Here is a 16819-nt window from a genome sequence, read left to right as displayed (position 1 = left end):
CGCCAGGGAAAGTAGTGTCTCATAAGCCAAGAAAGGACAGATTTTCAAAATCAAGTTGTACTCTTCTCACCCCAGACCAGTAGGGGCTGGGGTCCTGAGGCCCAGGTTGGGGTGTGGGAGCCTGGTCTCTAGGATCAGGTGCAGCAAGCTGTCCTGCAATGCTTGAGTCTGTGGAGAAGCCTTAAATAGCATCACAAGGAAACAGCCTACAGCCAAAGTCCAGTGGGCTCAATGGCTGAAGATCGGGCCAGCCAAGGCTGAGCAGAGAGGAAGGGACCAGACTCAAAGCCAATAGGCAAGAGACCAGGGATACCTAAGGAGAGGGAACAGGCAGTGTAGGAGCATAAGGCTGTGTCAGAATGGGAGACTAGATGGCTGCCTGGGTTTTTAGCTGGTGCCTCAGTCCATCAGTCAGCCTGAGAGGGAGCAGCAGTGTTCGTAATATCGAGAGAGGCATAGAGAGGTTTCGAGTGCAGGCTCTGTACGGGTAACTTCTGTGACTAACAGTAACTGAGGAGAAACGCGAGAGGCTTCCAGGGCTGATAATGTGTGTTCATTGATCTGGGTGCTCTCTTCAGTTTATGAGGTCATTGAGCTATATATTCATGTATGCATTCGTTTCAGTGGGTATAGTTCAACAAACAGTTTAAACATTAAAACGAAGTCCAGAGCCTAGAGTAGTATTGACTGGAATCAGATCCCTTCTTTGTCATTTATGAGCTGTGCAATTTGGGGCCCATTACAGAATCATAATCTTGCTTTTCAAGTTACGTTGTGAAAATAAGATAATATGTGTAAAAGTATTTAAGAATTGTGTGCTAAATTTTACCTGTAAATACAACAGAGAAATCAAGTAAGATAAGGACTGAAACATGTCCATTGGCCTTGATGTTTTTGGTAACTGGATTGAGAGCTATTTCAATGGAGTAGGGGACCAGGAAGTATGGTCTGAGGTAGACTAAGGCATGAATGGGACATGAGGAGGTAGAGAGCATGAGTGAAGATAACTCTCAAGAAACTTACCTCATATTATCTATATCTATCTATCTGTCTATCTATCTATCATCTATCTATTAGCTCAGCTGATTTTTGAGCCAAGGAATTAGTGAGGTTACAAGTCATGAAATTGTGTATTTTCCTTCAAAGATGCCTACCAGTGCAAGTGTAGACTTGGAAAGAGAGATAAATATCAGCTAAGGCTGGTGTAGCAGAAGGACACAAATTGAAGTTATTAGATTGAAGTGTTCACCTATGCAACTCAGGTTTGCTAGAAAATAAAAAGCCAAGATAATGCTGGTAAATTTGGGAGAAAGGGTGTAGGACCTGGGTGATGTTGGAAGGATTCATCAGCTATATGGGAGTGCTAGGAAGACAAATAGTAGGAATGTAGGTCATTAAGATTGCAGAGATGGAGCCATTCAAGGTGATCACAAAATCCAGGATGTGGACATGGTCTTGGAAAGAGAGTGCCACAAGTGGAGAGAAGGGGAAGGGACCAGTGCCGGGGTGGAGCTGGGGAGAGAGGCATGCTGATCGATGTGCTAAAGTCCTTGACAAATAGAAGATAGTGACCATGAGATGGTGCAGGACAGCACCTCCTGAGAAGAGCTCCCACAGCCTTCTTCCACCACCCATCACTGATGCCACTTACCTTAGGGTTTTATATATAACCTAAAAGCATTATTCTGTATTGTAAATCACTTCATCTTTTTCTATCCTGAATGTAAATGGAGAAAAACTGATCTCTATATCCTGTGAGAGTCCTCCATTTTCCTGAACACGATTAGGTCACCCTTCAGGTTCTCTTGCATTGACTGAATTCCTTTTAATCTAGTTCAAAGCTCTCTTTCCACTTTATGATTTTCCATTTATTCTAAGTTCATGAGTTTTCTGGACTTTGTACCATTCAATCCTGAATAAGATTCAATCAGAGCTGTTGAGGATGTTTTTGTTTTTGTTTTTGATCTCTTGTAGTCAGTTACTTTATGTCTACCCTATAAGGAAAGATTAGAGTCTAGAAAGAAAAGTTATTTACTTTATTGGATTATAGCATACTATCAACAAATAATTTTTAAATATGATTGACTTTATGGCCACCCTGTTATTTCATTCTTAATCTTTATACCCTAGTGTTGATTTTCTCATTATTTCCTAGTTTGTTATTCATGATGACCCATTACTTTTCATTCTCACCTCTTCAGAGTCAATCCTGAGTCCTATACATTGAAACTACAGCTGCTCCTTAGTGTTGTATCATACGTCATTTTCCTCAGTTTCCAAGGAAAATTTGAATCTGATCCCAAAACTATACTCTTTCAACATGTTGTTAAATATTTTAATGAATATTGGCCCAATGGCAGGATCATATCTATTTGGCTGTCTCGCATCAGTAAATTTAGCAGTGCTATTGCAACTTTGGTTCAGCAAGTTATCTAATTGAGTAATGTTCATATCATAGCTGAAGCCTTTCCAAGGGAAACTCCTCCTGAAAACATCATTCAACGTGCAGCTGCTGAAAGCCAAGATATGGATGCGGATCAGAATCTAAGAGACCAGATTCAGCATAGGTTAGTCTAAAACTCACTGTCCTGCTTCTTATTTCTTGCCCTTTGCACAGACTGACCATCAGTCGCTTTGGAATCATCAGATCTTGAAAAAAGATGTATTTTCTAGCATTCAGCCTTTTACAAGTAAAACAAAAGTAAATCGTTCTGATGTTGGGTGAAATATTTATGTGCTAGCTTTCATATTCAGAGCACAGGTCATCATAGACTGGGAAGAGAATTACATCAGGTGACACTTCCCTTTATGGCTCATTACATGGAATCCTAATTTAGCCCTCATTCAGCAAATGCCAGTGAAGATCATGGTATTTCAAAGAGCTAGGCATCAGAGCAGAGTGTAGTTTAAAATGACTTCCATTTTGCTAAAATGACGATATACAAAAAAACAAAAAAAAACCCAAAACAAAAAACACCCTTCTCTTGGTTGTGTGCAGTTTGCTCATTGGAAAAGAAAACTTAGAGTTAGACAATTTTATGAAACCTGGAGAAGTCTAAAAGTCGGAGGTGAGCCAGAGAAAAGTAATTGTCTGCATTAATTAGCTAATTAGCTACCTTAAGTTTATCTATTCTCAAGGAAGACAAGAAAGTTTCAGGAAACATTCCAAGATTATTTTTGAGTCAGGCAAGTAAGTCTGAGCTGTCTGCATTTACTCAAAGATTTCTTTGATTTCTGTCTGTAAGAGAAATTCTGCTGTGAGGGCAGGCGATCTTCACTTAGCGAACCAAACTTACACTGAAGGTCTCCTGAAATGGTGGCCTTTTCAAATCTTCTTTTATTCTCAGATATCTCAAAAATATGGCTTGATGGTATTAAATAATTTCTTCTTCAAAGTAAATAATAATCCATTGCCTGTGTATTTTTTAGAGTTGTTTTTCAGTTTTAACTATATCGGCAGCTTATTTTTTCGTTATGCATGCCACGTAAATCATGCCTAATGTTACTCAAATATTTTAATCAGTATATGTTATCATACAATATTTTTGCAGAATTATAGGCTTCTTGGACAACTGGCCTTTATTGGAGCAATGGTTTACAGAGCCAGAAAATATTTTGATAAAAATCAATGCTGAAGTAGATAAAGAGTCTTTATGTCGTAAAGTAAAAGAAATATTTGTGACTGAAATAATGAAAAAAGAGAATAAAGGTAATTACATTTCTTTATAATTTTGAACTTCTGTAACTAAAATGTGTGGTTTTAACGAGTTCAGGAAAAAATGAAAACATAATTGCAAAGTTCTCTGTTTTATTTGGGTTATATGATCTACAAGTATCTTCTCCTTCTGACTTTAGCTCTCTGCTGATGTTTCTCTGTTTTAATTTAATCAAAATAAGTCATCTCACTGAAAGTATTGTTTTCATGTGAAAAAAAATAGCAGAGTTAAAATTAAGGATGTTGTAGAAAAGAGTAAAGATTTCAGTGTTAACCTCAGGAGTTAACCCTCCTTTTAGGATGGAAACCGTAGACAGTTTATTTCCCCCAAATCGTGATGTGATGTGAATTTACTGATTATTAACTACTTACTTCATAAGCCTTCTTCTGGAATACATCTCATCACATTAAACCATCTTGACCTCTTTTCTCCTTCATTCAACCAATAATAATTGCCCACCAGCTTTTCATGGGATTCTTTTTTTTTTAATTTCATGTATCATTTTTTAAATAATTTTTTATTATGTTATGTTAGTCACCATACAGTACATTCTTAGCTTTTGATGTAATGTTCCATGATTCATTATTTGCATATAACACCCAGTGAACCATGCAATATGTGCCCTCCTTGGTACCCATCACTGGCTTATCCCAATCCCCCACCCCTGTCCCCTCTGAAGCCCTCAGTTTGTTTCCCAGAGTCCATAGTCTCTTGTGGTTCATTCCCCCTTCTGTTTACTGCCCCCCTTCATTCTTCCCTTCCCTCTCTTCATGGTATTCTTGAAATTTATTATTGAAAGGGGTCTTAGGCTAATACACCGCCAAAGCCAGACTTCAATGGAGACGTTTACCTTTGCAAAATGATTTGAAAAATAAATCTTTCCCTTTTATCGGTCGCCCCTAATTGTATTGACAACTGAAGCTTCTTGGTATAATAAAAAAGGTCGAAAGTTACTAATACCACAAGGTTCTAAACCTGCCTTGATAGCATGCTGTCTCCTGTCACTACGTTTATGACCTAACCACCAGAATGTATCAATTCACGGACCCCAAAATTGCACATAGCTCTGAGCCATAAATACCGTGAGGGTCCGGGAGCACGCACCTAGGAAGACAAGCTCCCACATTCCAAATGTCTCCTCCCAATAACCACCCATCTGAAGCTATCAGACAAAACAAATACCATCTATATATTATTTAAGCGGCTTAATATGTAATTTGACAGTCAGAAATTAGGCTGGAGGCTGGAGGAAACCGCCCACAGCGATCTTCAAGTCTTGGTTGGGAGGCAAAAACACCAATTCTAAGCTGTAGTTTCAAACATCTACAGGTTAGAATCGGTTTGTTTTGCCAGCTGTCAGACTCACTTCACCATTTTCCTGAAGATTTTAACATTCTCATCACTGAATACATTAGCGACTCAACTGCCACTTATTTAAGATTTACATTCCTATCGGCTAATTGCTTTAACAAATAGTTTATCATTAAAACCATAAACACTGACCTAGCCCAATACTCTGAATTAAACCTCCTGATTAAGTTAAGAAAATAAAAGAAATAAAAGGATGTGGTACTTCTGATATATTCTGAGGTAAAGAAGTGACCGTTATATACTTTTACGTGGGAAAAAGCTGGTCACGTATAAAATAGTCCTGGTTTTGTTTTTAAAAGTATGTCTCCATACTAAATATATATGCACAGCTAAGAATCTGGCGGTCTCTACAGTACTTGACGGTGGAGGAAGAGGGGAGACAGAGCCTTAACAGGCAATTTCCCTTTTGGCTTATTTGTCTTAATTGTTGGACTTTGGCAAACAATAATTCTGTATTACTTTTATAATCAGAAAAAAAAAAACTCTACTTTCCACTTTGAAAAAAATATCTAATAGAATAAAGCCTCCTTGCTTGCTGAATTGAAGAGTCTAAGGGCAAAGGGAATACGTATAAAAAGAAATAGTTGTACAAGAGTGAGGGTATTCATTGACCGTGGTGCAGTCAGTAAAGTTGTGGCCATGTCCGGCGAGGAGGGCTGGGAGGGCCGGGGAGGCCAGAGAGGCCGGGGAGGCCGGGGAGGCCAGGGACGGTGGGACAGAAAGGGTGAACCTGAATGGTGAGAGGCAAAGGGCCATAACAGTGAGAGGAGCCTAGAAAACACGACCCAGCTCTGTTCTGCCCCTGCAGGCCCCCTGGCTGACCGACTCCTCTACCCTGCTCAGCCCTCTATTTAAAACTTCAGGGGTGCCTGGGTGGCACAGCGGTTAAGCGTCTGCCTTCGGCTCAGGGCGTGATCCTGGCATTGCGGGATCGAGCCCCACATCAGGCTCTTCCGCTATGAGCCTGCTTCTTCCTCTCCCACTCCCCCTGCTTGTGTTCCCTCTCTCGCTGGCTGTCTCTCTCTGTCGAATAAATAAATAAAATCTTTAAAAAAAAAAAAAAAAAAAAAAAAAAAACTTCAAAAGCTGGCCCCTAGCACTCCTCATCCTCTTTACTCTGTGCTGTTTCTTTTTCCATAGCGCTTACCACCACCCCTTCCGTGAATGAACTTACTCCCCGTGTTTCTGGTTTGCCACTAAAATGCAAGCTTCAGAGAGCGGCGCTTTGTCTCTCTTGTTTTACTGACCTTTCTCTGGCAACCAGAACTGGGCCTACTGTTGTTTTTACTACTTATTAGCAGTAGTGGTGGGAGTTTTACCTCATTGTTAGGACCCTTCCTTACTTTCAAGGCACCATTCAAGCCCCATAAGTAGTTGCGGCTTGAGTTGAAGAATTGCTAAGAAGACTTGAGTACTGCGCACTCTTCCACCTACTTTGCATGTATTTACTCCCCAAAGTCTGGAAGGCACAGTTCTTTCCCCTTCTGTCTCCTCCTCACCCCCAAGGCTTCTGTCACATTGTTCTTCACCTTCTCTTCAGGCGTTCTTCACCTTGGTTTTCCACTGGAAATTTTGAAATAATCCTTTAGTTTCCGATGCCACTCCATTAGCCACATCCAGATTGTTGCTTTTACAGTTGGCACCCTTGTCAACAAGGCTTTCCACCTGCTACACACACATGCACACACACACCATCATCGTCATCATCATCATCATCCGCAAAGAAAACAGCGTTTCTCACCAGGCAGAGAAGGCTTCGAATCCCAGCTTTAAGGACTGGATGATTTAAGGGAGAGCCTTAAAATATGAATTTAAACTTAAATCTGTATGGGCAATTTTATATTAATTTAGGCTTATCTTGGTTCAAGTAGAATAGGAGATGTCTAGAGTCTCTAATAAAGGTCCATTCTTATCTTTTTGAAGTTAAAAAGAAATTGGAAGAAAAGGAAGCTGAGGAAAAAGAAGTTCCACCGGCTGAGCCTCCGGCTCCTCCCCCTCCGCCTCCCCCTCTTGAGCCAGAAAAAGAGAAGGAAATCCAGCCTCAGCACGAGCTTTCGAAAACTCCTGCAAAAGGGAAACCACCATCAGGTGATTGACAGAATAATTTATAATCCTGTTTGCCAGTTTCTTATCTTCACTTAGAAAAGAATTATAAATTGCGGTACCAATGCCCTCACGGAGACTCAGACTTTGAACAAATTCAGTTGTGCGAAACCAAGGTGTGTGCTCAGATAGACGTGGCAAAGCCCTTAGGAGCTCAGTGTGGAGGGAACGCCCGGTCCTCATCCCCAGTCTACTGACTAGAAGACCACAGACGAGAACAGGAGGGGCACAGAGAATAACCAGAAGGAACTTAGAGCAGAGCCAAAGGTCAGACATGTTTGCTGAACTGTAGCCTGATGTTTTTGTAGAGTGAGAACATCTTCAGAAAATGAGGTAGCGTAGCCCGTTGTTCACAAGAATTAGGGAGCAAGCCAACAGCATTCATCAGAGTCTAGAAGTCATAGGTAACTTCGTCAATGGTGCGAGTATGTGTGATAATAAAAGGATAGAAATGAGCACCTGGCATCTCAGGAAATGTATGTTTGTAATTTATAATGTATATGGATAAAGAGTTTGTGTAGGGAATATTTTTTAGCTTAAGCTCCTTCAACATCCTTAACCACGAAGGACCATTAACTTAAGTGGTAGACAATAAATATAAGGACAAAAGCGAAGTGGTTGCAGTGCGCGCTATTGGGAGAAGGTTAGTATCAGTTTGGTGCTGTGTGTAGGAAACAAGTGTGGCTCCCGTGTCTGGTGTTAGCTTTGTACGTAGCTCGCTGTGCATTACCCAAGTTGACCCAGGAATCCTGGATCTTGGGTGAGCATTGTATTTTTAAACTCCAGAATCTTTGCGCTTTATGGACATGTGAGATGGATGTGAATTTTTTAACTGAATTTATTTATGTTAAACAAATAAATTCGAAGACTTAAGTAGCATGTATTATGTTCTATTAAAGACCATTGTATTCCAATAAAATGGGGTTTGACTCAAGGCAAAACATGCAAATTCGAAAGAAATAAAGCACAAAGCCATAAATTTAATATATATGCCCTTTTCCCACTACCTCATTAGGAATTAACAAAAAATTCAGAGGTCTGGAGGAAAGATAGACATCTTTAAAACGCTGTTTAGAACTGGGGAGAACGGTTTTCACCGTGCCTCACATAAGCCTCGACTTATCCGATATAGTCCTTTAACCGATGGCCGTGGCTGTCCTCACCACGACCTCCCCCTCGGTCTGCTCGCAATCTGGAAGAACTATGTACCTGAGCCATTCCCGAAACCAGTCTCTGGCATTTCTGGTTCAGTCTCTAGGTTTCTGAAGTTTGCTTGCGGTTTTAAAATTGTATTCTTGAATACTGTGCATGGGAGGAATAATAAAGCTATTGTTGCTTAAAAGAGTGCTTGCATCTGTCTCTTTCTTTTCACCAAGGACAGGCGTAGTGCCCGATCTTTAAAAACGTATCCAACTGTTAACCTCCAGAGGCCCAATTACTGCCTTCCAACAACAATGCCTTGACGGAAAGAGATCTCAGGGCTTGTGGGCATCGAGGGGCCAGTAGCTCGAGGCAGTGAAACGGGCGGCTGCCCTTACAGCTCGGGGAAGCTTAGTGAAGCAAGTTTAGAGGGAAAGTTCCTGGCAGCTTCGTTTATCTTTATATAAATAATTAACAACTTTTTTCAAATAAAACATTTTCAGAAATGAAAGCCTGAGGCTTCTGAACATGTCCGGCTCAAACACCCAACTACAATCTTTAGAAGTTGAGATGAAAAGAGGAATTGTTTACCAACAAATTAAAAAAAATCAGGGTGGAAACAGTAAAGAAGGAGGCATAGGGCACTGAGTACGAGCAGTCCTTTTGTCCCCATATGGTTCTGCTTTGTCTATAGTTCTGCATTTTATATCTGCTTCAGATGTACTTAGGATTAAATTTGAAGGAGTTCGCAGGTACAGTCCATTAAAGGGTCTATTATCAAATCCACTACCAAATTATTAAAACTAGGGTTGTCAGTGTGACAGAACAGAACAGTACTCTATCCATGCTGCTATCTATTTTTAGAACTGATTTTTTAAAAAACAGGTAGAGTAGATGCTGTCCCCAGCCAAAATTAGACTTTCCCACAATGCTTTATAAATTCAGTGTCTTTTATAAATTCTAACTTTGTGTTTGTAACTTCTTTTCTCTGTTGCCTTGTTTAGAGCTAGTTCAGAGCTAAATAGGTGGTTATCCAAAGTGTTGTTATTAAAAGAACTAGGAGCTTATCTAAACTTTATTATTATTATTATTATTAAGCTTATTTCTAAAAAAAACAACTAGTTTAAATGTTTAGTTTTTATTTATTTGTTTGTTTACTTATTTTTGAGTTTGGTGGGCGGCTATTTGGATAAAAGTCTTTTTATAGAGGCTAACCAAGTTTCGAGGTCAATCCTTTTCTATGTCTTATTTCTATGAAGTCTTGGTTGTTGTATCTGAGAAGGTTAAATATGGTATGTGCTATGAATTTTAAATTCTTATAATCATCGCTTCTAAATATAGATAATAGGTCAGACAGGGTCTCTCCATCATAGGCTTTAAATTGCCCCATATTCCAATGAAGAATAAACTGTAGCCCAGGGCAAAGGGCAGATAATGATTGAAATTGTTTGGTGAATAATGTGGGATGTAGGGAACTTTTTAAGGGAACTAGTTTATTATTCAGGATGCCTTATTGACCTTTAGATGATCAGTTTCCCATTTTCCCCCTTCCAGTATAGTTTGGAACTAGAGTCCAAGGAATCCAAGATAACCATATCCAAACCATCCTTAACATTGCAAGTTCTAGTCAATGCAAAATGGAAATGTAGAAATCGCAAGGCAGGAGGTCAGGAAAAGTTCAGGATGCATCATCTCAAAACAATGTGGTTATTCAGCTCTTCCTCAAAGTGTTTTGGCATCATTCTTATTACAGATTTAGTTGTCTTATTGCATAAGGATCATTTAGTTAATAAATCAAAATGGGGCCATATGCTTCAAATGAACTTGTAGCCAACTTTTAAAACTCTGCAGCTATGTTGCACGGACGAGTTTACAATCAAGTCCACTACCAAAGATCGATACTAAACTTAGGACTAAACCTCTCAGTGTGACAGTTCGAATAGCACTATCGGGGCTGTCGTTCAAGACATTTTAATCCAGTCTGTCTTCAGGTGAATTTTAGCTCACACTTAAGATGTCACAAATAAACCTGTTTATCTGTGAGAAGTAATATTTGATCACGTACAAATAACATGGCCCAGGATATTAAAATCCTCAATAATGTTTATGTCTTGAATTTTGTTTAGAGTCCTTGCTTGGTAAGCAAGAATCTCCTCAGGAAGAAAAAGGGAAGAAAGGTGACACTTCACTCAAAAGAAAAGGTACCGCAGATAAAGATAGATACGGTTCAATGTCAGTCTGCATTTCCTAACTGCCTCAGGGAAGAGAGCCAGACTTGCTAGTCCTAACACCGAGTACTTCTCTTAGGCATTTGTAAACCAGGCAGTGTAAACCTTGCTGAAAACTATAACCTCAGTTGTTCTGTAGTCTGGATTTTAGCAAAGGTCCTGCTGGGAAAAGTGACGCTCGTGGGGAATATTTTAGAGATATCTAGCATACAGAATATCCATTCATCATAGAAATTATAGGAGTTATCCTTGGGCTAAGCTGTGCCATCAGAAAACTATACACTGAACCATATTTTCCTGATCTCTCATCAAATTCCCTCACTGATACGTACTTCAGTATAAAGTCCTCATCCCTTCGCAGTATAACCTAGCAGTGGAGGTGAAACTTTCATTATACCAATAATAACCTCATATTTTATTTTACTTTATTTTATTTTATTTTCTGAGGGGATAGTACGCCCACTACATCACTTAATGGCCCCTGTATGAAATCCTAGGTGAGAAATTTCATTCAGAATCAAGGGACAGGAAACGCTTTCTTCCTCTGAGTGGTTAGATAATTAGCACGTCTAAATGACACTATTTCCTTTCCTATTTTGGCTTTCCAAAACTAGCGCCCGTATCTGTGCAAGGGTACCCAGATCTCAATATCTGCTTTATTTTTTTCATATATTATTTTTTATTATATTATGTTAGTCACCATACGGTACATCCCTAGTTTTTGATGTAAAGTTCCATGATTCATTACTTGCGTATAACACCCAGTGCATCATGCAATACGTGCCCTCCTTACTACCCATCACCAGCCTATCCCATTCCCCCACCCCCCTCCCCTCTGAAGCCCTCAGTTTGTTTCTCATAGTCCATAGTCTCTCGTGGTTCATTCCCCCTTCTGTTTACCGCCCCCCCCTTCTTCTTCCCTTTCTTCTCCTACCGATCTTCCTATTTCTTATGTTCCATAATGAGTGAAACCATATAATAATTGTCTTTCTCTGACTTATTTCACTTAGCATAATCTCCTCCAGTCCCGTCCATGTTGCAGCAAATGTTGAGTCAATATCTGCTTTCTAATGCCTCTCCCAGCTTTGACTTTCCACTTTAAGTTGTACTTGTCCTCACCCTAATTTCATGTATTTTTTTTCTATTTTATTTTAACTGTTTCTGTGAAATAAAGGGGATATAATTTTTAAGCAATTGATAGTTGGCAGAAGAAAATCCTAAGCTCTTAAAAGCATATTAGTTAGATCTCTGTTGAAGCTCCTATAACAACCAATTAAAATTGAAATGCAGTTACAAATATATACAGTTGGCTTTTTCAGGGTACATTCAAATGGGGTGGTCATGAGTGTGTACCTTTGTTTAACTTCTCATTACAAATTGCCAAATGCAGTTGCAAACCAAGAGTGTGCAAGTTCACAAAGTGATGGGCTGAAAAGGATCTTTATTTTGCCATTTAAAAAAACATAGCCATGATTCCCAAAGATAATCTCATCCTTCTCTGATTATGTAACATGATATATAACTGGAGCCACCTGATAAGTTAACACCGAGATATAAATTTTAGCTAAGATGTTAAGGGCTATAGTTTATGCTCAGCTCTACCCATTTACTAATAGGAGAATAATTTTAACATTTACGTTATGTATGCCTTGCTTTCTCATTGTGGTCAACAAAAGCAAGTGAAGGATCATCACAGAATCTTCAAAAATACAAATTAAAAAAACAAATTAAATATACTATGCACGTTAGTTACCAAATCAAGGTAAACATAATGATGCACATGCTTTAAGAGCACCCTTAGTTAGAAGTATACACACTCCGAACAAACCATGAGCAAATTCAAGTTCAATCAGTAAAATATATACACTGGTGTCATACGGTTAGCTCAATTTAACTAACATTTTTTGCTTTTATTTTACTGAATTTCTATTGTGTTTAATAATATTTGAATAGGTGAATTTGCATTCATGATTGAGAAGTCTTTCTGTTACATAGAAACACTTTTTCTGCAGGTGTCACGGGTTTCCTCATTAAAAGGAAGTTACGATTTTAATTCTTCATATTTGAGATTAACATCATTGGAGGTGAACAGGACTGATTGATTATCTGTTTATCTCGCCGGTCATTTGATACCATTATATTGAAATCATCTCTTCTGGTTTAAGGAGCTCTCTCCTCTCTTCTTTCTTCACACTTAGCTTTATTTCCTGCTGTTGGCATCTTCAACTCAGTCCTGTTCTTCTCTGCATAATAGATCAGTCTCTACCCTTCTTCTCCCCAGATCTTAACACTGAAATGTCATTGGCCAAGTGTATTTTGGTGTTCTTAAAGCATTTCTTATTCTCTTCAACCCATTTGCCATTGTCCCAGGTTATTGCTTCATAAAACACAGCTTTTCAACCCCATGACCTTCCCTACCAGTTGTTAGTTAAGGACTGAAAGAAGAAAGTTTTCCATAATCAACTAATTGCAGAAAATACTGAGTTATGCCCAGTTAAAAAGTTTTAAATGCAGGATTTTAAAAAATATATCAATATGCATCTCTAAGGAAGTGGGAGATACAGTATGTAATATCCCAAAATATTTTGGCTGCAGAATTCTCTCTTGGAAGAGTATCCATTGGGGCTAGAGTTTTATGGAACAAACATTGGGGAATGATTTTGTCTTTAGTTCCACTGTCCTGCCCACGTATTGGCATTGGCATCCTTCCAGTGCTTGCCTTCCGACTTGATTTATAGTAATAGGTGCTACCAGGCCACTTGGCAATAAATGAAATGTCAGTGTTATAAACATTGGTGACATTTAACTGGAAGGGCCTGGAAGAAGATAAAAAGCTAATGAAATTGAAATACCTGGCTGCACCCACCAGAGCAGTGGCTCTTTAAGTGTGGTCCCTGGACCAGTAGCATCCACATCACCTGGGAACTTACTCAAGACACAAATACTTGGCCCCACCCCAGACCTACTGAATCTAAAACTCCTGTGGGGGCCCAGCAATTTGTACTTTAATAAGCCGTCTAGGGAGTTCTGATGATTGCTTAAAATTGGAGAACTGTCAAACTGGAGCCCAAGGATTAATCCTCTACTGTAGCCATTGGAATATCAGAAACATTCAAGTATTTATAACGTATTATTTATATGTCCCATCCCCCAAAATATGTAAGTTGGATTGCAATTTAGAAAAAAACATATATACAAACTATTTCCATTTCAACATTGAATGAGGACTAAACAATCCAGCTTTCAAGTGAAAGCCAGTCTGTCTTTAGAACCTGCTGCTTCCATGTGGTGGAGTGAGTGGTACTGAGGAAGAAACGTTCCCCGCTATGTTTCGGGTGCCGGCAGATTATGTTCCAATCCCTATGGCATGGATACATTTGTATTCATTCAAATTTTGTATTTCCCCTTAGCATTTTTGTTGTTAAAAAATAGGTAACAGTTAGATGGAAGCAAAACACAATGGTCCAAAACACTACCTGGCTCTTAGTTTTCACTGAATGATCATGATATTTAAGAAAAGAAGAAAGAAGAAACTCATTCCAGTTTCACATTTACAATTGCAAAGTTCTTCTTCTTAGAAATTCTTCTTAGAGAAATTCATCTTAAAGTGGCCATAGTGTTATCACTTTTATTTTACCAGATTCAAGTCAAATAATGGAAAATCATCTTATGGAAATATATATCAAATAATGAACATTGTTGGTTATTGCCTGAACAAAGATTTTCTTAAATTTTTCTAAATGTAAAAAGATCTAGATACAACTTCAGACCTGTAGATAATGGATACTATTTTTAAATGTGTAAGTAGAAGTCACCCAGACTCCCCATTAAGACATAATTGACAATTTGCCCTCTACTTATAATCTATATATTTTTAACTAGCATAATAGTGTAAGGTATATTTACTTTTCTAAATAGCAATATCATTAAATAATACTCATTAAGGAAATAGAGCTTGGGAAATAAAGTGTTTCCAAATCTATAGTCATCTGTAAACTGCAACTAAAATCTCAATAATTATTCTGAAGGTAAGTGTAATGTAAACGGAATGAATTTCTAAACCATAATAACCTTGATCTTTTAAGGAAGTATTTGGCTTCCTGAGTTCAGCTACTTTGCTCTATCAATCACAGGCTCTTTCAGACCATAACCTGGGTGCCATGCCACCCCCCTACTGGTCTAGATTCCCTTCTTGATGCTCTCAGGGGAAGTGAAGCATATGCCCTTTCTGGATCCTGAACTGAACATTAGCATTCTTTCTCTTCCTCCTCTTTGTCCTCCTCTACCTCCTCTTCCTCCCTCCTCTCTCCTCCTTTTCTCTCCCCTTCTCTCTCTCTTATGCCTTCATTCAGCCAGGCTTAAGGCACAGCAGGTGCCTTCATCCATACTCCTTGAGGGTAGCAAGAAATATAGTTTCCCATTCAGAAATCCTGTGTCTCATTCAGGGAATATTGGAATATTCGGGAGCTGTAATACTCTGTCTCCTTCCCCACATCCCTCACTGACTCTGGCTGACTTACAGTAACCTCCTTCCTCCCTTCTCCTCCCCTGAGCTTCAAAACAAAACAAAAACAAAACCAAAAAAAAACCATCAAGAGCACCACCCATGGTATACTTACTCTCTTTCTCATTCGGGATGGAGAATTTAATTTGCTAGTATTTGCAAGAGTAAATGAAATGCATTTTACAGTGTAAATGTTGTTCATTATGGAAGCAAAGATAGAGACAAAAAATAAAATACCAAGTTGCTTTTCATAGCCAACTGGACAAAAAACCTGAGTCGCTTACAAAAAACAAAAACAAACAAAAAAAACCCCACAAAAAACAAAAGAAAAACTTGTCGCTGATATTATTGGTTAATTTGGAGGCTGTATAGAATGGGGTTTTTGATTTTTGATTTGGTAAAACTCCCCAAAATTGCTTAATGAATTTGCTGAAGCCCACGATAATTCTAGATTTATTCATCCACCAGAATCTGGTTCCATTCACCTACTTGTAATGGAATGATTTAATATGCATATTTAAGGTTCTCCTAAAGGAAGATCACCAGTGGGGAAAGGACCAGTAAAGAAATCACCTGCCGATTCTACAGACGTGTTACCTGTTCCCATAGTGCCACCGCCACCTAAGCCAGGATCCGAAGAGTGGGTCTACGTGAATGAACCAATTCCTGAGGTATGTCAGTTTAGATTGAAGCTAGTAGAAGCTAGCTTTTCTCTTGTTTATAGTAAGATTCATACCATTATTTGCACCATCCAGAAGGCCTTTTATAGCTGGTGATAAGTAAGCCCATCAAAAAGCCGAGGTGAGGGCACGTGTGGTCATGAGCCCTGGGTGTTATACGCAACTAATGAATCGTTGAACACTACATCAAAAATTAATGATGGACTATATGTTGGCTAATTGAACATAATTTAAAAAAAAAAAAGCCAAGCTGAATTTTTGAGACTACTCATTGAATCCCATTGTATCCTCTCTCTACTTCTTCGAGTTTCTGAGTCATGCTTTGAACCGCTATTAAGTGCTGAAAGCAGGAGAACAAATGGGTTCTGTGAGGACCAATTTTCTCCCCAAGGACAAGCAGAGATGCAGTTTCCTGGAAGAATGACTTCCTCAGAACACATATCCAGCAAATTATAGCCCTCCATCCATGTTCTCATGCCACATGATCATGCTTTCAAATGAAGTTTAACCTCTGACTTCTTACAAATAGAAGAAACTTTTTGAAGCTAACTAAATTAATAAAAGAACAGGTCACTGTCTGGCCTGAGAACTTTGATAGGTATGCCAGAATAAGGCAAGGAGATGCCCCAGGTGAGCCCTGGAAGCTCCCTTCAGTCCTTTGTTCTCTGACAACCGCAAAGCCCAGTCTCTACATAGGCAAAGCCGGTTGCTTCGATAGAGAAATCATCTTAAGAAAATCACCAAGAATGGTCTTTCCTTTCACACTTTTTTCAAAGACAAATTGCTCTATAAAAGATGCAGCCTTTTTTTCTTCACTGCAATCCTCAGTGAATTCTTAATGAGCTCTGAGCACTGACTGCTTGGGCCAGGCATTTGAGACCCAGTCATGAATTTCAGTGGTTGTGCTGTTGCTATTATTATTGATGTTTCCTAGGGAAATGTCTTATCTCCCCAATTAGGTTATAAACTCCTTGAGAGAGTGTGGGAACATGTAGGATAATTGACTATATTCAACACAGAAGCAAACACAACATACATTCTTGATGGAGCGCTAATGATTTTATTAATTTACATTGA

General features: G+C 39.0%; 1 protein-coding gene across 3 annotated transcripts in view; it reads left to right on the top strand.

Moving 5' to 3' along the window:
- LOC123785470 (sperm flagellar and cilia associated 2) overlaps nucleotides 1–16819 on the top strand; it is a 135365-nt gene that overhangs the window by 79745 nt on the left and 38801 nt on the right. For all 3 annotated transcript variants that reach the window (XM_087867937.1, XM_087867939.1, XM_087867938.1), the window contains 5 exons: nucleotides 2459–2567; nucleotides 3552–3709; nucleotides 7011–7175; nucleotides 10457–10531; nucleotides 15585–15733. In XM_087867937.1, coding sequence (XP_087724063.1) covers nucleotides 2459–2567; nucleotides 3552–3709; nucleotides 7011–7175; nucleotides 10457–10531; nucleotides 15585–15733 — 656 coding nt within the window. The remainder of the gene's footprint in view (nucleotides 1–2458; nucleotides 2568–3551; nucleotides 3710–7010; nucleotides 7176–10456; nucleotides 10532–15584; nucleotides 15734–16819) is intronic.

Source organism: Ursus americanus, chromosome 15, assembly GCF_024610735.1.
Source record: "Ursus americanus isolate L20-20 chromosome 15, mUrsAme1.1.p, whole genome shotgun sequence".
Lineage (NCBI taxonomy): Eukaryota > Metazoa > Chordata > Mammalia > Carnivora > Ursidae > Ursus > Ursus americanus.
This window is presented reverse-complemented; position numbering and strand designations above follow the sequence as displayed.